At 47.2% G+C, this 27,180-nt stretch overlaps 1 protein-coding gene across 2 annotated transcripts; it reads right to left on the bottom strand.

Annotated features, from left to right (window-relative positions):
- Positions 1-815: 815 nt before the first annotated feature.
- Positions 816-26,460, bottom strand: rap1gds1 (RAP1, GTP-GDP dissociation stimulator 1). Of its 2 annotated transcripts, XM_085389050.1 has the most exons (15): positions 26,204-26,460; positions 22,813-22,920; positions 20,198-20,320; positions 18,638-18,763; positions 14,892-15,038; positions 11,356-11,484; positions 10,590-10,715; positions 9,218-9,361; positions 8,537-8,668; positions 7,108-7,242; positions 4,541-4,666; positions 4,181-4,320; positions 3,187-3,313; positions 2,837-2,965; positions 816-2,447 (listed from the first exon to the last, which is right to left on the bottom strand). In XM_085389050.1, the coding sequence occupies exons 1-15, from the start codon at positions 26,205-26,207 to the stop codon at positions 2,320-2,322; spliced, it is 1,824 nt and encodes a 607-aa protein (XP_085245176.1). In that variant the 5' UTR covers positions 26,208-26,460; the 3' UTR covers positions 816-2,319. The 2 variants fall into 2 exon arrangements, with proteins under 2 accessions (XP_085245176.1, XP_085245185.1); XM_085389059.1 differs by lacking the exon at positions 14,892-15,038.
- Between the last annotated feature and the right edge of the window lie 720 nt (positions 26,461-27,180).

Below are 27,180 nucleotides of genomic sequence, written 5' to 3' on the forward strand. Positions count from 1 at the left end.
TGTTCATATTTATGGTTAGTAAATATGTTTATGAACTGCACTTCCCATGAGTCAGTGTGCCGACTGTCACTGCTGATATTGCAGAGACGTGTTCGTGAAGCAGAGCCATGCTCCAGCCTAATGAGTCAAAGCCTTGATTCTCTGAGCAGAGCACTACGGTGAGCATGAAGAACACTTAGGTCCTGAGACTGTCAGCAGAAGAACCAGAGGTCATGGTCGAGACGAGGCTGGAGGAGCTTTAGAACAAGTCACAGATGTTCCTGAACTCTGAAGATGTTTCTTCTGCAAAGAAGACTGTAGTTCCTCTGTAGCTCTGTAACAGTGTTTAGGCTACAGGGAACTACAGCTGTGCCACGTGTCCACAGCAGAAGTGTCATGATGACGAGCAAAGACTGTGACTCTCACTTTGTATCAGTGGCTCCTGTTCTCCAGCCTTTCATTCAAGTGTAACTGAATTAACGCCATGATGTGTATTATTACACATGTATGTGTGAGGAGGCGAGCGCCACGGGGACAGGCCACGCGAGCACCGGGCGGTTCAGTCCCCCAGCACCTCCTGCAAGTGTCCTTGGGCAAAATACTGAACCGTCAACACTGAGCTGCAGTAAAAGCTGCTGCACTGACTGTTTGTGGGGAATAAAAAGTGACTCGTCCTGAAGTCAGATGAACTCAGTGGCACTCTGGTCCACACCACACGACCCTTCATCATGTGACCCGTCTGTGTGCTTAAATTATATCTTCAGTTCAAATCTAAAGATTCTTTGACTTCACTCGAGGACTCGAGCTTCACTCTAGACAAAACAAGAACACGTGAGTCGTCACCAGCTATCGTCTTTAATTATCTGCATTACAATTATCTGAGTTACAATCCTCCAAAATATACAACTCATGACATGTACAACAAACATATATGCTTATAGTAGTTGATGCAGTGACTAAGGATCTCTACTGGCATGTGTCATAGAAGAGCACGACTCTGATAAATAACCATTCATACCTTTAAAAAAGAAAAGGACCAGGTGTGGGCCCGGACAGGGACAGGGTGAGGAGCACGGACGACAACCTGCTGCATGTAAACCAAGTCTGTCCTCCAGAGGGCGCCGTGCGGGGGCTGCTTTGTGTCTGTCCTATTAACTGTTAATCCCGGTTCCAGCTGTGCGGCCACAGAGCGTACACGGCAGTGACCCCACGGACACTCGGGGCTGCGTTTGTGGGGCCTGATCTGAGGTTTCCTGACAGTCTGAAACAATAACAGCTCACTGATGCTTTTTGTGTTCAGGCAGAGCTACCACGTACTAACAGGAAGGATGTCATATATCCGACATGCAGCTCCTACTGACCCTGTGGGATTTGACCTCTCCTGCTGTTACTGTACGCTCTACAAATTCCTGTGAAACTTCCAGAGTCTGCAATTAAAGACCATTATTCACAGTATGATGTCTTGGATAGAGTCCAGGAGCTCCTGCCGAGGCCATCATTTGTTAGGAAGGGCACACATCCAATTTGCTCCTCTGCTCGTATTTTGTTTGTTTGAACTGTTTGAACAGCACAATTTAAAAACGGAATAAAATCGAGTCCAGGACTCGAGGTGTCAGCAGGAAGAGGGCTGGCTATGCTCTGGAGCATGCAAGCAGCGGACAGGTAAACGCGGCACACCTTGAACGGGACTAAAACATGCACAGCTCCTAGTCAGCGTGTACTCTATCTACATGGGACACAGCTGGGCGCGTCATGGCTGTCTGCTTCGAAAAACCAAAGAAGATTCACAACAGGAAGGATGTTCTGTGCACACTTTCTTGGACGGCTTACCGGCAGATGGCGTCACAGCTATGGTCATAAAGGAGTGTCGTCTTCGATCTATTGCATCAGGCAGTCTGTGGCGCTCTGGTGGAGCTACGGAGACGCATGCACGTGTAGAGGGGGTAGGGTTAGACTAATGCGTTCGTTAGTGGCTCACACATCAGCTGGTGTGTGAAGCCTCCTGCTAACCGTCTGAATAAAACTACAAATATGGCTTCCAGAGGACTGTATCCGTCGCGCGGCTAAAAACAGATTTTCACTTTGACTAGTTTGGAATTATGGTGAGGTCTTCAAAATAAAAGCTGAGCTTGTAGGTAAGCACAAAGTATTACACATCAGTCTAACCCTAGTGGAGGTGGCAGAGACATGAGTGGACATCTGGCTCGCAGTTCACATGACATGGTACCTTGGCACATGACGATGGGGCACGGGGGAGCGCAGTGGTGAGGTGTCACTGGAGAGGTGGGTATCAGGCAGGCATTGGGGTGGGCAGGTGTGGGCGGGGTCAGACTCAGTCATTTAGCTCTGGGCCGTTAGCCGCTGCTCTGTGAGCGACGCCTGGTGTGATACCGTCTTGTTTTCGTGAGCCCTCAGCTTGGAGACGATGTTGATAAACGCCAAGCTCTGGACCTCTTTATGAAGCGGCTCTGAAGAGAAACACAGGAGGCAGGCGTGTTATCAAAGGCACAGGTCCCAGCATGCACAGTGTTTAATCACGTGTTTAAACACAGCAGTTTGTGCAGAGACCCTCCAACACTCCTGCTGCTGAGGCAGTCCATCGCTTGCACACTGACAGTGAGACTCAGGCAGACGCAGTGACCTCAGCGCTCTGACGCCAGGGCGCCGAAACACCGACCGGTTGAACCGTTTCAGCTTTTATTTGTCCGTCTGCTACCTTCTTGTCCTGCTGTTATTTCACATTTTTAAAGCTGCGTTACACGAAGACATCCAGAGTTTCATCAGCACAACACATTTGATCTCTGCAGCCAATCAGCCGTCACATAGAGCTCAAACATGTGAGTGGTTACAGTCTCACCTGAGCCCATGACTGCACAGATGAGGATCATGGAGTTGTACTTGATCTCCGGTGCGCTCCTCTCATCTGACAGCAGCTTGTGAAGCACAGACACCAGGCCGGCTCCCACCAAGTCCTTCTCAGCTGCAACTGAAATGCAAACTTTCATCCAGCTGCAGTGCTGCACAAACGTTACAAGCTTCAGCGCCACATTTCTAAACACGCTCGTGTGCAACACGGCTCCTGAAACGCCTTCAAAGTGCATTATCTGAGATTCAACAGTAGCGTGTAACCACAGCTGCTCACACCTAAAACATGTTCTGTGTCACAGATGGTGACGACAGGGATCATGGATCCTGCCTGGAGCTTACCTAAATCCAGGGCTGCTATGAGACCCAGAGCCACCAGGGCTTCATTCTGCATGATCATGTGCTCACTGGTTGCCATGGTAACTAAGTGTTTGACTCCTCCTCCCTGGATGACAGTCCTCACTACCTCCTAAAGAGAGAAAAACAAAACCACAGAATTAAAAACACGCAGAGGTTCAGCGCACTGTGAGCTGTTTTAAAGAGAACTACATGTAATAATAGTTACATGTGACAGGTTCTATCATTTAAAATAAATCAAACAGTCACATCTTCCATAAAAGGCCTCTCATCCACACATGCAGAACAAATCCAGCCACAGGAGTCCAGAAATCAGGTGTAATAATCAGAAATCACCGTTGGGCCTGAACATTGACTGTTCAGTTCAATGTATGTAGCATATTCGACTGTCAGTACCTTCAATGCTAATCGCTCTGATAGGACATTATGGTGGACAGCATCGGACGCTGCACTGAGGTCTAGCAGCACAGAGACGACTGTCAGAGGCCATGAGAAGATCAGTTGTATGAAAGCAAGGGTGGAGATTGGCCTATATTAGCTAAGAAAACGAATTCACAAATATGGGTGGAGGTGACAGCGTCCAAATAAAAAGCAGTGTTAGTGAAATGATCCTGAATATTCTCCTCTGTAAAGGTCAAAGGTGAGCGCTGAGTGTTTACCAGCCTGGTCTCTGAACAGTGACGTTCCAGCTCCAATAACGCTAAAAAGAAGCTGCTCAAACATGCAGGATGAACTTTCTGGGAAACTCTGATCAGTGCCAGCTAACTGATCTTCACTACACAACATAATCAGCACGTGTGGGTGCAGTTAGCTCTCAGAGCTCAGTCGTTATCGATGCCTTTGACTTCCAAACGTCTGCCAGGCTGCGATCCTGGATTACCTCCCACTCTGGAAACCTGAATGTGGACCGGCTGCAGACTTGAGCAGTTAACAAGCACAGCTGCAGTGTTGGAGGGTGAGTGATGGCGTGTGGTCTGACCTTGGACTTGCTGTGTCGAATGAGGGCAGACAGAAGCCTGTTGGACTCGCCCATCACGCCTGCGTGGTCCTTGGCTTCGCACCACTCCACCAGCCTTTCCACCAGCTTCCCATTGGTTCCCAGGTGGTCTGCTGCTTCAGCTGAGCCAACACACAGTGGGCAAGGCTGCCGTCATTGATGCTGCACACGTGAGTAGCTGCTTTCATATTTGTCTTAATGACTCAAAATGAAGGCTGTTAAGAACCTCTCCTCATTGCCCCGCACAAGCAGAACTCCAGCAATCACCATAATGATGCCTTTGGATACCAACGGTTCCAACATGAATAAAACTGAACATTAAAGACAGAATCCAGCGTTTACCTTGGGTGTCGATGAGCATGCGTAGCGTTCCCAGCAGTTTGAACTGCACTGGAGGCATCTCCGACTGCAAGAACTTCAACACCACATCTGCCACTCCAGCTGACAGCATCTTGGATTTGTTCACCACTGCAGAGGAAATAACAGAACAAACACTGTTCACAACAAAAAACAAAGTTATATCGCGCTGACAGCATCAGGCACACCGCTCCTCCTTCACTGTGAAGCAGCTGGCCTTCCCAACCCTGAACAACAGCTCGGGAAGAACTCCCATTTCAGCATAAAGATCCATCAGCTGACTCACGAGGAAACATCAGCTCTTTAACTACCAGCAAAGAGAACATCAGCAATATGCTGTTATTAAACCCGTGGCTGCCAGACAGTATTTGGTAAGAGCTGAGTGATTATTGCAGGCTGGATGAGTCACAGGTGGATCATGACGGAGCAGATCACAGGGAGAAGTGTGCCATAAATCCACAGCTGAACGCAGCAGAGAGCCCACAGTGTGCAGTAACACACACAAAGAGCAGAGCCACAGGATCAGACTAGTTCCTGGCCTGAGCAGCAGAGCTGAGGATGTAAAGAGCTGCAGACGGAGCGGTGACATCAGTCAGTCCTTATGTTGCCGTGTGCAGCTCCGTGGTCAGTGTGAAGATGCAGGCAGTGTTCAATCCTCCACAGCGAGAGCTCAGTGTCTTTATCTCAGAACTAATGAGCGAGTCTATCCAAAGCTTTTCTAAAACTCTTTCTACAGTAACTTATTTATTGAGATGTTAGCATGAACATGTATCATGCTGTTTGTTTTACAGTTTGTTTACTAGTAGATTATATGTTACACCCTCAGAATCTGTTGATTGTTTTGTTGAAAATAAAATGAACTTGTTCATGAATGACTTCTTGACGAGCATGTGGGCGAGTCCTCCGACTGGGACCACCGTCACCCTCCACATCCTCTCCAGCTCTTCTCTGAGCCCTTGGTATTTCTCCAGCTTCTCGTGTTCCTTCTTCCTGATATTTCTGTCATTCGGAAGCGCTACATCGATCACTACGGCCGTCTTCTTCTGTTTGTCTACCACCACTATGTCCGGTTGGTTAGCCACCACCATTTTGTCCGTCTGTATCTGGAAGTCCCACAGGATCTTAGCTCGGTCTTGGGGGCATCTCCCATTTTGACCTCGGGACTTCCAGGTTATACTCGGCACAGATGTTCCTGCACACTATGCCGGCCACTTGGTCAAATATCCTTGGGGAAGATACTAACTGCTCTCCAATGCATCCATCAGGGTATGAACTTAGCGATAAAACATGGAAAGAGGTGCTTGTGGGGAATGACTTGTGCAAATCCTCAGTCCTGACTGCCTCCCCTCAGGACTAAAGACTGAAGCTAAAGACTTTCTTGCATTAACTGACTCTTAACCTCGTTCAGTGGGTAGATGAACCTACCCAGGCTAAGGGCCACACCCTTGACTGGGTCTTTTCCTGAGGCTTGGACATTCGCATAAAGGATATAAACAACGTTGGGATCTCCGACCACGCCCCAGTCATGGTGACTTAGATACTGAACTGGACTTTACGAATAGTTGACGCTGAAACTGCGGCAGATTTCTCTCTGTCTTTCCTGAATTCTGCATCCACTACTTTTGGTTGTTCTGCCTCTCATATGGTTGAAGACTTTGCAAACACCTTGTTATCCACATGCTCTTCTATCCTTGACGCTGTTGCACCTAAAATGAAGCGCCCTACAACCTTTTCCCAACGCTGGTTAAACGACTCTACGCGCCTTAGGACGTGTCTGCCGCCGTGATGAGAGGAGGTGGAGGAAAGATCAACTCCAGGTATCCTGTGAAATCCTACGTTCGAAATTTCAAACTGCTTTTCAAACCTACTTGCTGATTATAAGTGAAGTCAAATAGACTGGCAGCACTTGGCTGCCACAGTGAGGGTGTACGTAGTTTTTCTCAGGACTGCACGCGGGTCAACATTTTCTAAGGAATGGGTCGATCTCTGGAGCTCAGTGGACAACTGTCAAACTGTGAAACGTCTGAATATTCCAGCCAACTGTTAGTGGAGGTAACTGGGAAGGACAGCAGCTTAGCCACACAGTCCCCAGACGGTACATGTCTGCCTGCGCTCTGTGTGACTGTTTAAGAGTTTGAATAAACACTTGGAAATCGTAACCCTTCCCAGAAGAGTTGAAGCTGTTACAGGGAGGGCCAACATCATATTAAACTCTGTGGATGAGACATCACCCAAGATCGTGTGCAGGCAGACAATACGTTTGGTGATATAGTGTGCACGTGTGCATGTGTAGTGTGCATGTGTAGTGTGCATGTGTGCATGTGTGCATGTGTAGTGTGCACGTGTAGTGTGCACGTGTAGTGTGCACGTGTGCATGTGTGCACGTGTAGTGTGCACGTGTAGTGTGCACGTGTAGTGTGCATGGACTTGTAATCCCATTTTCATGCATGAAGACTTCACAAAGCTTATCATTACAGCAACTATGTAGCTGCAGTGTCCACATCTGGTTGTCATCAATCAGGTGTCACCTGTAACCTGATATATTGACCCACCAGGTATAGCCAGGTTCCTCAGGGCGCTCAGGGCTGCGTGCTGAACAGTGACGTTTCCTTCCTCAACGTGCCGATCCAGCAGCTCCAGAAGCTTCTGCACGATGCCAGTGTCCACCATGTGGATGCAGTTGCCATCTGCAAACAGCAGGAACAGTATAGTTGGGTGCATAAACACATTGTGTGGTTATGTGGGTACAAATGATCCTTAACTACACTGTTTAAAGCTGCAGACGACCCCCAGACTCTAACCCAATGAATGTGGCCTAAATGAAAACAGCCCCAGACAGGAGCCTGTGATACTGGTGTAATGGATCCCCACAGGTGTAACCCTCCCAGCAACTGGGAGACTGGATCATAGATTTTAGTTGTTGCTACTGAAGAAACTGCTTTTCTCCAACTCTGTGTTGAAGGATATGAATCGAATACTGTGAACGAGGTGAAACAGTGGTGAGCATTTGGTGCTTATTGGAGTACTGAGGATAAATCATTAGTCTGGATTCTAACTGGTGATAATGGAGGGTCGATGCAACTAAAGCGTGTAACAGAGGTTAAATCTAGTTCAGGGTGCTGACTGTGAGCATCCTCACAAAGTGGCAGAACGCTCGACTTCCTCTCATTGATGTCTATTGATGGGTTAATAAACACACAGAGTGGGCGGGGCCTCTGGCAGGTCTTCGTATGAGAACCATGGCCTTGGTTTACTGTTGTTCTGATTTGTGTTACTTTTGGGAATAATGGTGGTGAAACTGGTGTTTCTAAAGTTTGCTTTGTGTGTCTGTACTGGGGATACTGGTGTAGCAGTGTGCTAACTGATATTTAGGTGCTGCTGTCTGTGAGTTTCAGGACGTGGCTATGACATCACTTCCTGTAAGAGTAACGCCAGGAGTTCATCTCCAGAAAGAACGGCCGCTCTCTCCTAGTCGATGAACACGTGGGAGCGATGAAGCTTCAGCTTCTGTTACATGTGACTGAAATGTTGCAGCCATCACAGGTGCTGGATCTGTGTGCTGCACTCTGTGCATGAAGGCTGCTCCGACTATCACCAGGTCATTAAGGATTCAGTGTTTTATTATCAGCTACCAGGTGAGTCTGGCCAACGATGCCTCCTCGGTAATGCTAATAACACTCTGTGCTGCTTTATTCCTCATTACTGACGTTTATTTTCAGTGAGGGAGAAAAACATGGAGGTCAGCGCGTTTCTTTCTTCACTCCATCGTTCAACTGGGATACCAGTGAGTGTCATTAAACTGGTGTGAGTTCCAGAGTCACTGGGACTAAGATACAGGGCTGACATTTCCAGATTCCCATCCCCTCAGTGATGAAACGTCTAACGCTGGTGCTGGAGGGCACAACGTTCCACAGTGTGGCATCATGTCACTCCATAGTTCACATTTTGACTTCCTCAAACATAGAGCGACTCACAGCTTACCATTGCGAGCAAAGTTAGCGATGGCCAGCGCCCCGGCCAGCTGCAGCTGGTGGTTGTGAGATGGTACCCAGGACAGGACCCTCTGGAAGACGCTGCCCTTTCCTCCCTCAAACAGCTTCTGCATGGACTCGTCTGCACAAAGACAGGAAACAAGAAGAAAGGAGGCAGGAACAGAGCAGCTGTCAGCACTGTTACTGTTGGGTTGCTAATGTGTGGCAAGACTGCAGAGAGCCAGGACCACGCATGGAGCAGCAGAGATGTCAGGGCTAAACTAAATGAATCACGTGATCAGGAGCTAGTTCCATTTCCAGCATTTGAACTGGGATCAGTGGTTTCCTCCCAGCGTTTGCTCTTCCTGTCACCCACGTGAGCCGTCTGCAGCACTCGCTGCTTGCTTCTTCTCTGGCGTGCTGGCCTCAGAGAGTTTCTGCCTCCAGTTTGCTGTTTCTACTTTTACCAAGAACAATCTGGTTGCATATTTTGCAAAGCATTGTGTTTTTATAAGAACTTTACTAGAGGAGCACATGCAGCTCCAGCTGCTCCGACACGTGTCCTTGTTTTAAGCTTTAGGGACCGTAAACACAATGAGACCACAATATGAGACATTATCACATACAGACGTGGATGCTATCGTAGCTTCTGAAGGCTGCTGTGGAACAACTGTATTAAGGAGAGCCATACCCCCGAGCAGCAGGAGAACCATCAGGTCAGAGGCGGTCTTCAGTTGGGCGATGTCCTCCTCTCGCTCTCCATCCACCGTCTGAGCCACGACTTCCAGCAGACACTCCACCAGGCCCGCCTCCACCAGCTGCAGCTTTATGACATCTGGCACAGGGAGGCAGAGAAGACCTTCAGAGAGCACCAAAGCCTGAAACTATCTGCTGCAGCCTGTCCCTGACTGGCCCGAGCTCTTCAGGAGCCTACATGAAAAGTACTGGTGGCCACCAGCGCTACTGTTCAGCCTCCTAGAAGCTAGAAAAGCTGAGCTCTGGAGGTCACTGAGATTCAAACAGGTCCAACGTTTTAAGACAGGCCTGTTGTATCAGTCTAAACTGCTACGGTCCCTCAGCCCACCCAGCGGGGTTTGTACCCCAGAAGGAGCCAAACTGGCTAAAACAATGAGAAGTGGCAGGTCTGTGGTCATGAACTCAGGACACAGTGTTGGTTTAATCAGATCGTTGGTACTGAGGCTAATGACAGTCACAGCCGGATCAATGCAGATAATTAAATCATGCATGATTTTAAAGCTCCAGGAACAGGAGACAGAGCTGCACCAGGTTCCTCTGAAAGACTCGTTTCACCTGTAACACAAACAAGACAAACGTGACACAATGCACCCTAACAACAAACAGTTATCCCCAAATGAGATCAAAAGTAATGAGAATCACCAATCACCACACAGGTGATGCTGCAACCAGTGAGCCGGCTGCCGTGGCAACCAGAGACAACTAAACAGAAAGGCTGTTTGCTGTAGGCAGGCCACAGAGGCAGAAACAGGCTCGGGTCCGTGCAGACGAGACGAACTCGCCAGTACGTCGTAAGCAACCATCCCTCTGTCTCACAGAGCACTGAGCCACCCTTCAAGCTAAAGGCTCGTGTTGTCCCAGCACAGCCTGCATGCAGTAACCAGCGTTTTCCCAGTAAGCCGATGCTACACTGAAAGCGTGGCTCAAAGCGTGCGCCACCAGGACGCTGACGTTCAGGTTATTACAGAACAGAGCTGTCTGTCCAATGAAAAGCTGCATGACAAATAAAAGAGGCAGAGCGTCTCTGGAGTTAAGTAGGACGTTGTCCTGGAGACTGACAGTGTGGGAGGACTCGTGTGCCTGCAATGGTGATAACAGTCAGCTCTGTGCTGCTCACACACTGGTGTGTGAAAGCAGGCAGCTGAGACCCACAGGAGCTGCCATGACTGTGCAGTTAGCCTGATGAGTCACAGCATCGTTTACTATACAGGAGGTGGTGAGCATGATGTCCATGTGAAGCCCTGCAGCCTCCACGGCCTCCTCCTGACTGAAGAATAACAACGCTGTTAAAGAAAATAACCCGTTACCATTTTCTGCGAGCGGAGCCAGAACTTCAAAAATCATTTCCTTCTTCTCGTGCTCCATCTGTTTCTGGAAGAGGTGCACCAGCTCCTCAGCAATGTTGGTGGATGCAAACTGCTCTTTGCTGGACTCTGGAAAACACAACAGGAGAAAGCTCACACTAGTGCACCGAGTGTGCTCACTGCAGCTAACTGAGCTAACTGTGTTTCATGAGAGCGTGTCTAACAGGTTAAACTCTGTACTGGAACATGAAGCCAGACGAGCCACCGCACCACGTGGGACATGGTGCACGATCCTCCAGGCCTGGAAGGACTAGTACACATGGGACTATCTGGAAGCTATGCATCAATATCATAGGGAGGCGGAGACTGCTACTGTGTGTGTGTGTGTGTGTGTGTGTGTGTGTGTGTGTGTGTGTGTGTGTGTGTGTGTGTGTGTGGGGGGGCTGAAATGTCAGTTTGTGTTGTATTAAACACAAACCACATTTTAATTTCCATATTTAGTCTATTTGCTTAAAATCGTACTGTGCAGCTTATTTAAGCTGTTAAAGAGAAAAAACACTGATGAAGTAAAAGTCTCTTTACCACAAAAACGTAAGTGGGAACAGCCGTCACATGTGACAGGAGGAAATGATGGTCTGTAGCACTGCTGCTGCTACTTATTCATGGACTCAGCATGTGAAGTTTAGAAAAGGCTCAGACTGGTGCCACACATGTTACTGTTGTTTTTAAAGTCCTGTCACAGACTAAATGCACGTGTACATGAACTCACCGAGCTCGGCCAAGTTCCCAAAGGCAATTAGACACATTTCTGTCAGGGCTGTGTTGTGGGAGTGGATGCCAAGCAGCCTCACCAGAGTGGGAATTACACCCATACTGATCAGCTGGGCTTGTAGGGAATCTGTAAAAGCAGAGAGGCACAGAGTTGTCAGTGTTACATAACTCAGCTCAATGTTATTTTTACACAGCGCCAAATCACAACAACGGTCGCCGCACCTATTGTAAGGTGGAGCCATTAATAACAAAGAAACACCAACAATCACATGACCCCCTCTGAGCAGCACTGTGGCCACAGTGGGAAGGACAAACTTCTTCTTCCAACGTACTTTTAATGCAGCTACACCGAGGATTTGTGAGCAGGCGTGGCCTGTCTAAGGTCACGTCCACGTGTCTGACTTGGAGTTCAGACTTGGTCATTTGGTTTTCTTGCTGTCTGTCCATGCAGAGATGGACATCATTGGGCTTCACAAACTGTTGGCCACACATTCTCCTTCAGACTTTGTTAGCAGACTTCATGGTTCCCTCACAGTCCTGAACCACATCATCTCATCACCACTGCCACGCTGGACTGTTGGTAATAATGCTCTCAGACTTCTTCATCGGCTCTTCAGTCGCTTCACTGGTCAGACTGATTTAAGTGAAACAGTAATCAGACCAGGCTGTGGTTGGAGGAACTCACAAGAAGGTGGTGAAGTCACTGAATTTATACTTCAACAAGAAGAGGCCAAAGCCTGAGTCAATGAGACAGCAAAGAGAAAACTACATGTGTTTATTCTGAGTCCAAACAGTTTGGTCCAGACACTCAAACCAAACCTCTTCAGTAGGACTCAAGTCCAGACTTTGACTTGTCCATCAGCTCCAGAACGTCCTTTTGTCTGTAGACGTGTTTCTGCTCAGCTTTGAAGCTCACGCCCGTTGTCTTGTTGACCAATCAGGGATTCGGTGAGGATCTTGTGGCAGACTGTCGTCTTCATGACGCTGCCGACCTTCCAGAGTACAGCCTTCTTCTTCAAAATGCTCCTCAGTAATGTGAATGGCCGCCCATGTGTTTAGTCACATGCCTTCAAAGGTCGGTGTGTTGCTCCATGGATCAGCCAGACCATCACTGACCCACCAGCAAACCAGTCACGTCTGTGAAAGGCACAGACTGGAAGCACTGGACCTCCCAGCTCTGCTACTCCATGGCTATAGGTTCAAATCCACTGAAGGGCTACCCTGATGTACCCCTGAGCAAGAGCTGCCCACTGTTTCACTGAATGAACGGATTAAGTGCAGAGGACTGAGCACATTAATTAATAAAATATACATTATTATTATTATATTATTATTTATCATCATTATTATTTATCATTATTAATATTATTATTATTATTATTAATATTAATATAATTATTTATCATTATTATCATTATTATCATTATTATTATTAATATTATTATTATTAATATTAATAATATTATTATTAATAATATTATTAATAATATTATTCGAGATCTTTCTATCCATCCAAACATACACACCCTTATTAAAATACCACAAAAATATTTTTTAAAAACTTTCCCCTTTAAATGTGACCTATGACCCATACAGTTCAACTCCCCCTCCCCCACTAAACTGATACTCTGAAATTATGAGTGTAGGTCACATACATGTCTTAAAACTCACACACGCACGCACGCACACACACACACACACACACACACGCACACACGCACACACACACACACACACACACACGCACACACGCACACACGCACACACGCACGCACGCACACACGCACACACACACGCACACACACACACACACAGTGCAGTAAGCATGAGTGTGAGCTGCTGTCAGAGCTGCAGAGGTTGCAGCACAGTGGAAACAGCAGTGAGTTTATGGACACGATGGCAGGAGGAAGAAGAGTAATGAAACTAGATGAGGCACAGTTGCAGTGACAGAGCAGTGGATGAAGACTTAACACAGCCACCCAACGACATCCCTGAAATGCCCCAAACCAATGAGCTGATATATCCCACAGGCCTGAACCACCCAGTGAGTCAGTGAGTATCTTAAGCTGTGTGGACGCTGGAAACCAGTGTGCCATCATGGTTCCCTTTGATGGGGACAGCTTGCAGCCATTCGAGGCTGTTTCCCCTCTAATGCAGTTACTATTGGTCAGTCTCACTGGTTCATCGCTGTCAGAAACCAACCATTAAAACGAGCGCTACCAAAACCACCGGTCCACATTCCAGCTGTCAAAACTGTCACGCTGAAGGTGAGCTAGACGCCACCGATCCTGTTCAAACCCGTCTCTGCACATTACACTAGGCTATGATCAAACCCTGTGTCATTGCTTCAACAGCAGCTACACGTGAAGTCAACCCCACCAGTGCCACCTGTCAGCCTCCATCTAGGGTCACCTACAAATAAATGTGATCTTTAGAAACCATGACCTCTGACCTTGAGGTCAAACATTTTCAGTAGAAGCACCCATGATGTTAACCTTATTCACAGTCACAGGATTTTTAGAAAACGTGACCTTTGACCTCGCTTCTGGTTTGATTTATAAAGACCTACGTCACCTCACTGTCATGTAATCACATTCACAAACTCGAGTGACCACGCCACCCAGCGGGGCGCCGCCTACACCACCCAGAGGGGGCGCTCATTTTATTAATGAGCGACAATAAAAACAACAACACTGGTCTTTCAAAGTGAAATGTTCATGTTAGAAATCGTCCCGTTTTAAAGTGTAGCTGCATTTAACATCTATCAAAAAGACATGAACACCTTGATCGCATTCATGTGCCAACATTTCCACGTGTGCGTGTTTACGTGTGAATGATTGTTCGTGTCTGTAAGACTTTAGAGGCCGAGGAAGAGCCTGTCAGCATCCTGACCTTTGTGACCAAAGTTTTGGTGCAGCTGAAAGCCAGCCGTCATGAAGTGTAGCTGTTCATGTTAACAATAATCCAGTGTGTTAAACTGTGCTCGTGTCATCACCGCTGCTGTGCTATCAGTGTTGTTGACAAACTGCTGCAGGTGTGGCAGCGCTGTGCATCAAACTGAGCATCGAGTTTGTGTGGAGAATGTTTTACAATCAGATTTCGTGATGCACGGCTGCAAACAGACATGTTTGAGTCAGTGTGACCGGACGTGCCTGAGAAAAGCGTCACCTTTCAGAAAGCTACGTCCATGTTTACAGCGTCTGTGTGCATATAGAAGCTACCTGTAACCAAACAAAGCAGCTGCTGCTGACCAGCCGATACACAAACGTCAACAAAGGATTACAGCCAAATGACAGTGACAGACACGCCCCCTGGAGTCAGGCAGAGCAACATGAGGCATGGAGGAGCGCTAGCCTCGCAGCAATAATGGCACATTAGATGTGAAGCTGAAACAAAGAACAGGAGAGAGCACAGGAGAGTAGAAACCAGGCAAGAAAAGAATCTGTCGGATTCTACTGTGTCTGCACTGAAACAGAACATCCGCTCATTAGTTAGGATGAGTTAGAGTGCTTCTTTGGGGGAGATGGTCATTACCATTATCATTGCTATAGTTCATCAGCATGCCACAAAAGACAGTCAAGAGCTTCTCATTTGCCGGCTCAGTATTTTGGGAGAGGGACTTTATGTGTTCAGCTACTATCTGAGCCCCTCCTGCCAGGTCAACTGCACTCCTGCCCTCATCTGCAAAACAAAGAGGCCGGGACACAAATCAGCCACACAGCAAAGACAGATGGTCAAAAACAACCTGGAACATGGAAAAGCAAGGTTAAGTGATCAGAGCATTCATAGAGCCATTTAAACCACGGCTGTCAAAGGTCAAAGGTGAACGACAAAGGAAAGGACTACGGCGACGCTTCAGGTCCAGTCCGAAGCAGACGGGTCGTTGTCATGGTTCAGCGAGGCTTCATAGATGTTGTTTGTTCTGCTTATCAGCCACCGTTCATGTAAGTAACCCAGCTAGCTTTGTGTGGCAGCAATAAGACGCAGCGAATCAGCAGCTTTGCAGATGTAATCAAAGCTCCAGCGAGCCAAAGCGTCCTCAGACAGGACATCGATCCCCGAGCTTTCAGTGCGATACAGGAACCATGTGCCGCTCACCAGAGACCTGTCTGCACTGCTGCTGGTCTTCAACACCACTGACTGGACTGAAGCCCATCACTGTGTGACGCTGTAGACACTCGGACACTCACCTCCACACGTAGATAAAACCAGCATCCACCGACTGTCATAAAGCATTCCCTACCAGGAATCAAGAGGCCAAATATCCAGCTGGGATTATGTTTGTTGATGGCAAAGCCTGGTCCAGGTCAGGATCCACACATTAGTGGATTTATATTTCAGAGAAAGAGACGTGTAACCAAATGTGTGTTCTCTTAAAGTCGTATCCTGTGATTTCACTGGAAAAAACAAACAACTCAAGATTGCGAGTGTAGGTGACACATCCGAGGCCTCTGCTGGGCTCTAAGCCACCCCAGTTACCTGGACTGGTCTCCTGCTGTGTTTTTGCCTCGAATAGTCAAACTGTGGTTTCCACATGTTGCAGAACTGGTTTCTGTGTTGTATTGTTGGATGTTGCTGAGGTAGAGCCTTTGTAGGTGCTAGGGTCCACATTTAGTCCTGCGTGACACCAGTTTAAACTGGGTTTGGGCATAAAACACGTACTGTTGGCCTTTATAAAGAGCGCACAGGCTTCCATGGACGAGGCGTTTTTGTGACCCAGGTCCTTTCTTGATATGCAGACGGCAAGGAGGGAGACATTTAACCTGAACACACCGACAGTTGTGGGCTGGATATGGTGTCACAGCTGCACAGAGGCTTTGCTGAGAGTCGCCCTTTATTTATATATATAGATCAACAAACCACCTCACTCTGCTCAGTGAGGTGACCGAAAGCTCCAACTTGAAGGAGTCAGGTAACATCACCAACGATCTTCTTCCACCTGCAGTCGGAGGTGTTGGTTCTTCTGACCATCCTGAGGCACAACTTTCACCTCCTGTCCACTGAAGTTTAAAACAACATGGCTGAAGAACGCAGCGAGCGAGGGATGACGATGCTGACCCATCATCGTAGGACAGCAACGACCATCCAATCAGACAGTTATCTTCATACATCACTGACCGAACAAACATCTGTTTTTATTACACTGACAAACGGTTTCATGCTGATTGAGCTCTGACACCATGTGACATTAAACACACACACACACACACACACACACACACACACACACACACACCGTGTGGCATATTTAGCATCAGCAGTCTCAGAGCATTGAAGTAACTTTGGGTCAGTCCGGCGCCTCAGGTTCGTCTGTACTCCACTGCGTTGACAGTACAGACCCGACATTAAAACACTGTGCGACCCACAGTCCTCCACCACCTCCACCACCTCCATCACCTGAAGCCTTTCTCCTTTAAGGACTTAAACTGCCACCGTAAGCCTACATTTAGCAAGTGAATATAATCTGGTGTGAGACGGTCATCAGAGGCTGGCACTGATGGCGGGCCGTGTCTCGTTATGCGTGCTCGGAAATGTGACCACGTGTGGCGTTGCTATAGCAACCGTACTGCAGTATGACACATAAAATCTGGATTTTTGGACAACATAATATAGCACAAAGTAAAGTGTGCATGAAGCGGCGCTGAGGTAACAGAGCGTCACAGCTCTCTGCACACGCTCCCAACGACGTGCCGTCCTGGCAGGAATGCTTACTCCCAGAGATTTACTGGTGATTCCCACGTTCAGGAATCCCATCTAAACTTCACCCTGACTACTCTGCCTCCATGGTGATTCATGCTGTCACCCACCTTGTTGACACAACGGCTGTATCCCAATCCAGGGTCTGCAGCCTCAAAGGCCGCATTTTAAGGCCGATTACGTCACAGCGGCGCGACGAAGGCTGTCCCAATTCAAAGGCTGCTCGAAATGCGTCCTTCATTTCCCTGAATTTTAAGGCTGTGGCAGTGTAGACTTCGTGGCCCAACATATCCCAGAATGCATAGCGCGGCGGTGGGTGTGGATAAATTTGCCGAAAAAAAAACGGCGGATGATGGGCGGCCGAAGAGTAAACTTTAAGTACTGAATATGATGTCACTTATTTATGTGCAAATGTTTAATAACGAAGAACATTAAACATTACTGTTGGCCACACAAAGTCATGTGACATTAGTGACGTTTGTACTAACTTGGTTTTAAAGCCTTTAAATATACTCCGTCCAATAGCTGAGCTTAATCAGAGAATGATCAAAGCTCAGGTAGAAACAAACAAATGAACAAAAGATTGTCTCCTTCATCTCTGTCAAACACAGCTGTATGACACGTTTCCAGCTGTTAGTATCATGGTTGCTAGGCAACCTGGGCAGCGCAACGGAGGCTAGACCGTCCCTCGCACTTCCGGCCTTAGCGGTCTTTGAGTACGCGGCCCTCGAGGATCGTTGAGGCTGCGTACAGCCATACAGACAGTGTACAGCAGTCTGTGCTTTAAACTGCCACACAGCTGCACACAGCTGCACACAGCTGCACACAGCTGCACACAGCAACGACACTACGAGGCACCTTAAGAAGAAAGCAGCAGTTTGTCACAACATGGAGGCTCCGCCCCACAGCGCCTCTCACAGCACCTGCGAGGCCTTTAAAGTCGGCTCACACACACACGTGCGCACACAGCAAAGCACAACTAGCATGAGTGCACAGGAGTGCAGGACGCAGCACAGATCCTCCCTGCTGCAGGAAGGACGATGAGATTTCTTTAATGGTCATTTCCTCTGTGGTTTGTGCTGGACACGCGTCCTGTTGGGTACGAAGGTTGGGGTATTCACTCCTCCACACACCCAGCTTGTTAGCAACACAACAGAATATGCACGGACCTGACAGCTGTGACTTACATGTCACTGTTTACATGTACCAACTGCATCTGCACTGCAGCCGTCAGCACTGCAGCTGCAGTGTCTGCAGCAGAGCGTCATCGAGGCCTGAAGCTTCTAGAGCTCAATCGAAGCCCGACCCTCAGACACAGGCTACATGTACCAGTTTCAACACTATCATTAAGATGAATAAGCTGTCTTAATTACACAAGTACAGCGCTCACACACTTCCCCTCTAATGTTTCTAACTAGACACGGTACAGCTGCAACACTCAAGGTTCAGGAGGCGGGACAGTCAATCAGTGTGTCGTCAGAACATGTGAACATCACATTATCCATAAATAAATGACGTACCTAAACTCCAAATCCTTCTGTACCACGTGCTGTGAAGACTGAGTGTGTGAGACTCCTACTTACGGCTGTCGTAACAGATGTTGCCCAGAGCTCGGCCAGTCTGCAGCAGCACCTCCTGATCGGTGGAGTTGAGCAGCTGGACTAAAGGAGGGATGAGGCCGGCTTCCACACAGGGACTCCGCATGAACTCTGGAAGCAGAAAACAGGTCAGCATCCAGCTGTGTCAGATTACCAAGCTCAGAGCATCAGCTACATACAAAGGCCGTTATTTCATCTTCACATGCTTAAACCAGCTGAGCCCAACCAAGAGGCTGAAAACATCGTCCTTTCATCAGACACAATCAGACTTTCTGTTAGGCAGTGGTCAGGGATGGCTTCGTACCAGCACTTACTAATGTTACGTTAGAGACCAGGAAATGAAACAGGAAGTAGATTACTGACTGCTGAATGAACAACTGACAGTCGTCGTATCCTGTCTGTGGGAAGGAGGCCTCATCAGTCAGTGTGGATCATTTGGGCTGTCGAGTGGATAAGACGCTGCAGCAGCAGCTTGATATAATCAGGTGAAACTGCTGGACTGTCTGTAGCCCAGCAGACGTTTCCAGAAGCAGTGGCATAAATGCCAGCAGGTCACTGCCACGCTTGGCAAACTGCTGGGGAGTGATGATCAGCTGCAGGAAAGCCAGCCATCATCCTGACCTTCTCCTGTTCTGATCATTGTCTGTCTTTACACCACACTCAGGAAACAGAAGCCATGCATGGATCCTGTGCTCACACAATAACCTGCACGGACAGTTTGGCTCTGAAATCCACATAAACATGACCCCTGTGACCCCTGTGACCCCTGTGACCCCTGTGCGCCGACAACGCTCATGCGAGTGTCAGAACTGATCCGCAGAGAAGCCAGGTAGGAATGCAGACACCCAGGAGGAATGACAGGCTGCCCACAGCAGGAGGAAGAAGCCACTGATGCCAAGACTAGGGGCTGTGAGTGTCAGATCCACAGTCCGGGATGATCTTCATCATCCCTGCACAAAGGTGCCCCAGAGACCATCCTACACACAGTAGCAGAGCAGAAGATCCAAACTGGGAGCCAGCAGAGTGGCTGGGACAGGCCTCAGGAGCCGGAGTCCTGCAGCTTTGAGATCACCCTGGTGAACACGCCTGAATCAGGTGAAGAGCTCATGTTCAGGGCCTCATTCAGCATTTAACTCAGCTGACATGTGTAAAACCTGCAGGACACTCGAGGCCTGGAGTTCCCACCCTGGTAAAGAAACATCTGTGCCGCATACGACGCGAGGTCCCCAAGACGCCACCACAGCTGCTTCAGAACAACTGGGCTCCTCCTCCTACGTGTTCCTGCGTGACGTCAGGTCCCGCACAGTCGAGCAGCTGCTAACCAACCAGATATACGGCGTTAAGAACCCCGACAACAGAGGAGCAGGGTCCAGGCGTGACATCAGGTGTGTGTGCAGCGCAGCCCTAAAACCACCAGGATACTACACAGGTAGATGAAGGAAGGAAGGAAGGAAGGAAGGAAGGAAGGAAGGAGCTCGCTCCCTCTTTTGAGATGTAGGAAAGAATCGTGTTAGTGGGGGAATAAACCTAGAAAGCAAACCTCACCATTTTTTGCCACCTCGGCTATAATGTTGGCGACTTTGGGTGTGCAGGAGGACTGTGGGTGTAACAGGGTGGGGAACAGGGGCAGGACGCCCATCTCATGGATCTTCATGCTGGCTTCAGTGCCTGAGGAAGGAAACACAATTTAGTCGAATCATGTGAACGCATCTGAAAACCTTTATTCATGTAAAGCATTCATGTGGAAGTAACAGTGGTTAACGTAGCTCCATATCTACTGCGGCACTTCTCTGCCTGCACTGACATTAAATCAGGCGCAGCTTTACTGTTGTTTCTTACAGAGGCAAACATTAAGTGTTTATTGGAACACTGCTGAATTATACAACCAGATACTGTCAGGATGGTCATTTTGCTTCAAACATCCTGCATTGACTCGTGCATGTGGAACTAATGTGTGAGGGAAGAAATCTTTGTGTCCAGTGAACAATTATTTACCATCTTAACACAAAACTGCTGTGCAGCATCAAAAGAGGGATTGTTGTGAGTTATTGTGCAGGAAGTGCAAAAACGATGACTAGGGAATGTTCCTGTGTTGTGTCGTACGGTGATGTTTGCAGCAGCTGAGCAGAAACAAAGATCAGGGACACATTTCGTTTGCTAAATTCTTTTAGAGAACATGTTTGAGTCTTTACAGCTCCACCAACTCCACGGTTGTTCTGGGCTGCATTTCAGAATAATGACAAAGCCTGATGAAAGTTTTTGAAATAAAGCTTTGGACAGATTCTCTGCACTGGCAGACCAGTGAGCCCAGTACAGAAGAGGGCAGGTCCACTGGGAAAGAAAGGAACTGGATACGTCTTATTTATTTTGCAGACCTCTGCTGTCACAGGTTGTTTCTCAGAGCATTTGATGGTGCAGGAAACTGGACTCACTGACACCTCCACTCTGTCTGCAGCACAGACCTGCATCTAGAAGTGTTGTGATGGTCCGTCTCTCATCACTGTTAGTCATCTTTTCCTCACAGCACCGTTCATCTCAAATGGGCATCTTTATATTTTTAGTGCCGTCATCACGACTGACGCGATTAACAATGAACCCCTCTGAGAGCAGACCGAGTCTAAGGCTGCGTTCACACTGCAGGCGAAAGCGCATCAAATCCGACTTCTTTGACCCTCTGCGACCATCTATCCATCATGGTGACAGTGTGAACGGCACAAATCCCATATCTTCAAATCCGATCTGGGTCACTTTCGTATGTGGTGCTGAATCCGATACACAGCTGATGTTTCAGAAAGCGACTGCTGTGTGATGGTCAGGTCGCATTAAATCCATTTTTTATGTAACTGACACAAGACAGACGGCAATTATCAGCGCCGGAGAAGACATCGCGAACGCTTCCATCCAGTGAAACTGCTGGGAAGACAACGTGAACATTTTATTTGTTCTGTATAATCTGCAGATCCTGACAGAAATCTGCAGCTATGAAGCAGCTCCTCTAAAACAGCAACAAGGATCATTATTAGGCCACATGTAGATAACACAATAACTTTAGAACTTAAAGCTAAACTGGGAAACGTAAATCAATGAGCGTTCATTCTGAAAGACCTGCTGCTTTTCTCTTTGAACATTTGCTGTGGCTCATTAATAAGACAGAAGCACTTCTGTGAGCAGCTGTAAGCATCGTCTCCTAAACGCACTTTATTCACCCCTGAAACATACTCCTGTCAGAAACACGCACACGTTGGATTTTGCATTTTCTAAGAACATAATCGGAGCAATGACATAATCGCGCTGTGCTTCCATGTCAGCATAACCCGAGTGCGAGCATCACTTGGTCTCACTTGCTCGGCGTGCACAGCTGCTCCAAGCATCTACAGCAGTACTTTAATGAAAGGCTCACATTATGATTCTGTCCTAATGATCGAATCCCTGAACAAATTTCAAAGGCACACATACAGGTAAGTATAACAAAGTATTTGCTTGTCTGCCTTCACGTATGAGCCTTTCTTAATCCACAGGTTTAATACGCAGCTATAACAGGTCCATCAGGACGGCACCGGGTTAGGGCTGTATTTGTCTCACACTCTTCACTCCAGTTCATCCCAAAGGTCCTCCTGGGTGGAGCTCAGGACTGTTGCTCCACACCAAATGCACTCCTCCGTGTGTTTTACGGACCCTGCTTTGTGCAGCGGTGAGCAGTCGTGTGGGAACAGGAAGAGGCCGGCCCCCAACTGTTCCCACAAAGCTGGGACCTTGAAGTTGTCCAAAATGTCTCAGTGTGCTGAAATGAGTTATTTTCAGTGGAACTAAGAGGTCCAACTCCTATAAATCAACCCATCACCCCCACCAAACATGGCACTGTGCAATAAGTCACGCTGATCAGTGCTTGTTGTTATAGTGGTCCATCTATGAAACTGTGTGTACTGTAACTCAACCAATCAATTCATTTATTCAGAGCACATCTGAAAAGTGATCATTCTGCGAGGACATGCAGAAGACTAAAAACCGAGGACGGGTTAAGTACGGTTCATTTGTAAACACACGGATTTACGAGCTCAAGTCCAAACATGAAGACTGATATTTATTCACGTTTCTGAGTTGTAGTTCGGAAACGTGGTCCAAGGGACAGATGCACGCGGAGGTTACACGCCTGTACTCACTGTTGTTGGCGAGGGCTTTCAGCAGGCAGTCCAAACAGCTCTCCACACTGTCAGTCGCGCTGTCTGTTGACGCGATCTTCAGCTTCTCTAGGGCGTCACTCAGGTTGTCTGGAAGCAGAAACATTTCATCACCAAAGGTCTGACAGGCAGACGTAGACTGTGGAACTGTGGGAAAAAGCTTTGAATGAAGTTTAACATTCAGCCTTCGAAGCTAATAAAGTACTGTACCTGCAGACTGCACGTCTCCACACCACACACATGATATTGCTTTTTTAATTTTACACTGGTTTCATATTATGTCTGCAGCTTCTCTGTCTCTGGATCTACAGTAACTGCACCTCACCGGTGCTCTGGACAGTACACCAGTTGGCTTAAGTGTGGTACAAACAACCCATAAATACAACAGATTACTAATACTTTCCAGTGCTGCCATCATCGAGTACTAATCTAATACCACTGTTAAATTATGCAAGTGTAATGCTCAGTGGGAGAAGAGACTGGGAGTTGTAACCACACAGCTCAACTATATTTCCAATAACATCAACATCATCTGTGTGGTGTGCTGATGATTATGTCACATGATGCAACCACAAAGTGGCGAGAGTTCAAAACGTGCTGATAAAGAACTAAAACAAAGTCACGTCTACTCTGAAGAAGCAGCCTCACATCTGCCATTTGGCCTGACACTCTGTCACATGTTTCAGTACGACTTTGCTAAGCTACGAAGCTGCACCGCTTGATGGATTGTTGGAGCGTTACGGCTATCGTAGGCGGAGCCTCGCGGAGTGATACGTACTGTGCTTCAACATAATGTTACCGTATTGTGTGTGTATAACCTCTTTTTAAGTGTTGTGGATATTATACATGGTTGTGCTGAGGATATGTCGGCCAGTTTCCACTGGAAATGCCTTTTGGTTAAACTGTCAGCGAGGAATTTGCACTGTTACATTTTTATATAACTTTAATACACATAAAAACAGCTGCTTGTTTAAGTGCAAATACATTGATGTTTGTTTGTTTTTTGCACTAATAAAGTTGTGGAGTTGTAAAGTATTTTGTCTCGTGTCAATTATATCGTCAGTTATATCGTTATCGCAAATTTTCTAATGTATATCGTGATAAATGTTTTTGGTCATATCGCCCTGCTCTAATGCAAAGTATTAAAACATGTTAAAACACAACAGCCTTTTTTAAACGTAGTGTAGTTTACTCATACGTCATCACTTACTGACTGCATATCCCACCTGTTTTAATGCAGTACAGTTATTGTTATTATCACTCTTCCTGTTCATGACAGTTAAAATGAATAACAATCATATAAGAAATAAAATTGTCGTATACGGGGCCCCATTCATGAGTGAATGAAACCAAGAGTAAACAGAGTAACTGTAATGTTGCTCATGTCTTTTCCAGACTGATTTAAGTGTACATGTTGTCTCCGTGTTCATTTTACATATGAGGTATAATGAAAGTGGGTGAACAGCACGAGGCTGTGTGGTTAGGTGTTGGTCATGTTGGAGCTCAGTTAGAACCATCGTTGAATGGCTGACCAGACTCCCCAACACATGTTTCCAGTGGACGTCTACCTGTAGACGTCCACCATCTACTTACAGTTTGTAAGTCAGATTTCTACCATATTATTCCATTTTTGCTCCTCACCTGTCGAGTGCGCCAATAAAAGCAGAAATACAAAACTAATTCACCTGCCAGTGTTTGTCATCTAGGGTTTAATTCTAATAACTCTTCTTTTTGCTCCCTCGTCTGCCTCTGCCTGAGCTAATATCATTTTCAAAGTGTCCCATTCTGACATATGCTATTCAGATAGCTTGAACGACTAAATATTAACATCAGTATCAGGTCTATAATGCAGTACTGGTGGGCAGAGAGAGCAATATGTCAGGAGGACAAAGGCAGAGTAAGAGCTTAGAGTGGGATGGAGGCGTTGATACAGGAAGGAAAACTGTCAACATGAAACATCCCTGAGGATCTGGTCACGTACTGACCTCATCAGCCTCCTGTCCAAAATGTTTAATGATCTGATTTCGCTCATTCTTCTTCTCTTTATTTTATTCAGTTCAACTATGAGCAAGTAGTTGGCGACAGTGGGAAGGAAAAACTCCCTTTTAACAGGAAGAAACCTCCAGCAGGAGTGGCTTATTGTTGTGCCCAGTTACGGGTGAAAGAACAGGAACAGGACAAAAGACACGCTGTGGAAGAGAACCAGAGATGAGTAATAACTGATTATTACACCTGTCAGCATTTAATGAACAAGAGTAAAGAAAAAAGGTGAGAAAAGAGGAAACTCAGCACAGCGTGGAGAAGCCCCCACAGCCTACAGCTAGCTAACAGAGGACTCAGGGTCACCTGACCCAGCCCCGACTATCACGAGCACTACAAGTCATCAATCTGCTGATCACGCAAACTGAGTCCCACGCAGCAACAAACCACTTGTTGTTTGGATTAATATCTAAAACAGATTATAGGATGTTCGTCATTAGTTAGTGTAGTAGTGACTATGGGCAGCTTTAAGTGTTGTGCACACAAACAGTTCCTTAAAAAGTATCACAGTTGCTGATGCAGTGATCTGGCTGTCAGCTGCTAATGCACTGCACAACCCACACAAATGGCATGAACAGACATGATGGACATGATGCCAAATATACAGTTGGTGGAGTATTTTGCTTGCTTGAGCTGTCAATCACTGACGCCTCTTCTTCACAGCAGTGCTGCATTTGAAGCCTGACAGGTAAGCAGTAACACACAGTGAATGTACAGCATGCTTTAAGGCCAGCTCACACACACACCTACAAAGATGCAGTGGTACATGAGCTCTGTGCTCAGTCTGTGCACAAACAAGATGCAGAAACAACAACGTCACATAGAGCAGTGCAATGCATCCAGCAGCACAAAGTGGGCTGCTGGATGCATTGCATAACAGCTGTGGACATGGAAGAGTGCCATGAGCTCCATCAGCAGCAGCGCACTGCCATTTCAGAGGATGCACATTCATCCAACCGAGCGCTGCTTCGACCGCTTTCCAGTCCCAGCTACGCTGCGGGGAAGCGGTGATCAAACGTAATACTCGTCCGGCTAAAGCGTTGTTACAAAGGGAGGCGCGGACAGTGGGTAACGCTACCCCACCCACCCAGCCGAGCACACGATCCAGCTACACTCAGCTTTTCATTAAAAACAGCGTTAAACGGGACACGGTGGAAGCAGAGCAGCACACGCAGTGGCTGCAACGCCGACACACAACGCCCGCCGTCAGACACGTCGCATGTTGCGGCCGCTTTCATAACAAGCATCTGAGGATGCCCCGACTGAATGGCGAGAGCCGAGCTGGTTAGCAAACCCGGCACAGAGGGAGTCGGCTAGCTAGCAGTCTACTCACCCATCGTGGCAGGACGTGTCTGTGGAAGAGAAATTGGCGTGTTCAGCTCCGTAAACAGAGTAGTACTAGCGCCGCCGTTCGTCTTTTAAACTGCCTCAGAATCGTGAAGTTAGCGGGTGTAGGTTAGCTAGCTCGTTAGCCACTTTAAATAGCAACCACAGCCACAGGGCTGGTAGGTCAGGCTAATAGATCTGACTTCCTCTCACATCCACTTTCACAGTTACGACGTGTAGGCTGGGTCTCGTATCAGCGACTGGCTTTGACATGCCACTGTCAAGGTAGCCGGGCGGGCTTCACGCTGCGGCTTCCGGTCTTTCAGCTTAAAACATTTGGCAGCGCTTTGAGACCTGTCGATGGTGCTCATCGCTGCCCGAAAACGGAAAATGTGGCATAAAAGAGCGCACGTACTTTCCTTCCGTTACTAAAAGAGTCCTTATTTTCTCTCTCGCTGTCTTTTAGGACGGTCCTACGGACTACAACTGTTTCTGCAGCCTAATGTAAAAGATTTCATGACCGCAACAGCGGAAAACAGTACTCAAAGGTCAAAGGCGGAGCCGCAGCAGTGGCAAAAGTACAGACCTCATGTTTTTAACTTAAGAACAATTTAATTTAATTTTAAAAAGTACAGGCTCTAAAATGTACTCAAAGTCATAAAGGTCAGTATTTTGATCCAACCTTTGAATTACACAGTTAACATACCTCTGTTTGTTTTGCATAGCATTTTATTTTTATATAATATATAAAAATAAAATGCTATGCAAAAAAAAAAAAATCAGATACTGGATCCATATTATGGATCCAGTATCTGATTTTTTTTTTTTTTAAAGCTTTAAATTTCCAGTTTCTCAAACACAGCAGTCCTTACCTCTCTTCTTCCTCCTCATCTCGTCCATCTGACTGACCCTCTTATTTCACTGGGAAATATGAAAGACACACTGTATGTCAAACTGCAATTCAATTCAATTTTAGTTATATAG

Source organism: Rhamphochromis longiceps, linkage group LG3 (genome assembly GCF_057381845.1).
Source record: "Rhamphochromis longiceps isolate RC_006_pf linkage group LG3, R_longiceps_female_GT1.1, whole genome shotgun sequence".
NCBI lineage: Eukaryota > Metazoa > Chordata > Actinopteri > Cichliformes > Cichlidae > Rhamphochromis > Rhamphochromis longiceps.

Coding starts and splice junctions, on each gene's coding strand:
- rap1gds1 (XM_085389050.1), bottom strand. Junction 15,039..18,637: donor CAACATCTGTTACGACAGCC/GTAAGTAGGAGT, acceptor TTTGTTTTGCAG/ATGAGGGCAGGAGTGCAGTT. Junction 9,362..10,589: donor GGCTCCGCTCGCAGAAAATG/GTAACGGGTTAT, acceptor TCCCTGTGCCAG/ATGTCATAAAGCTGCAGCTG.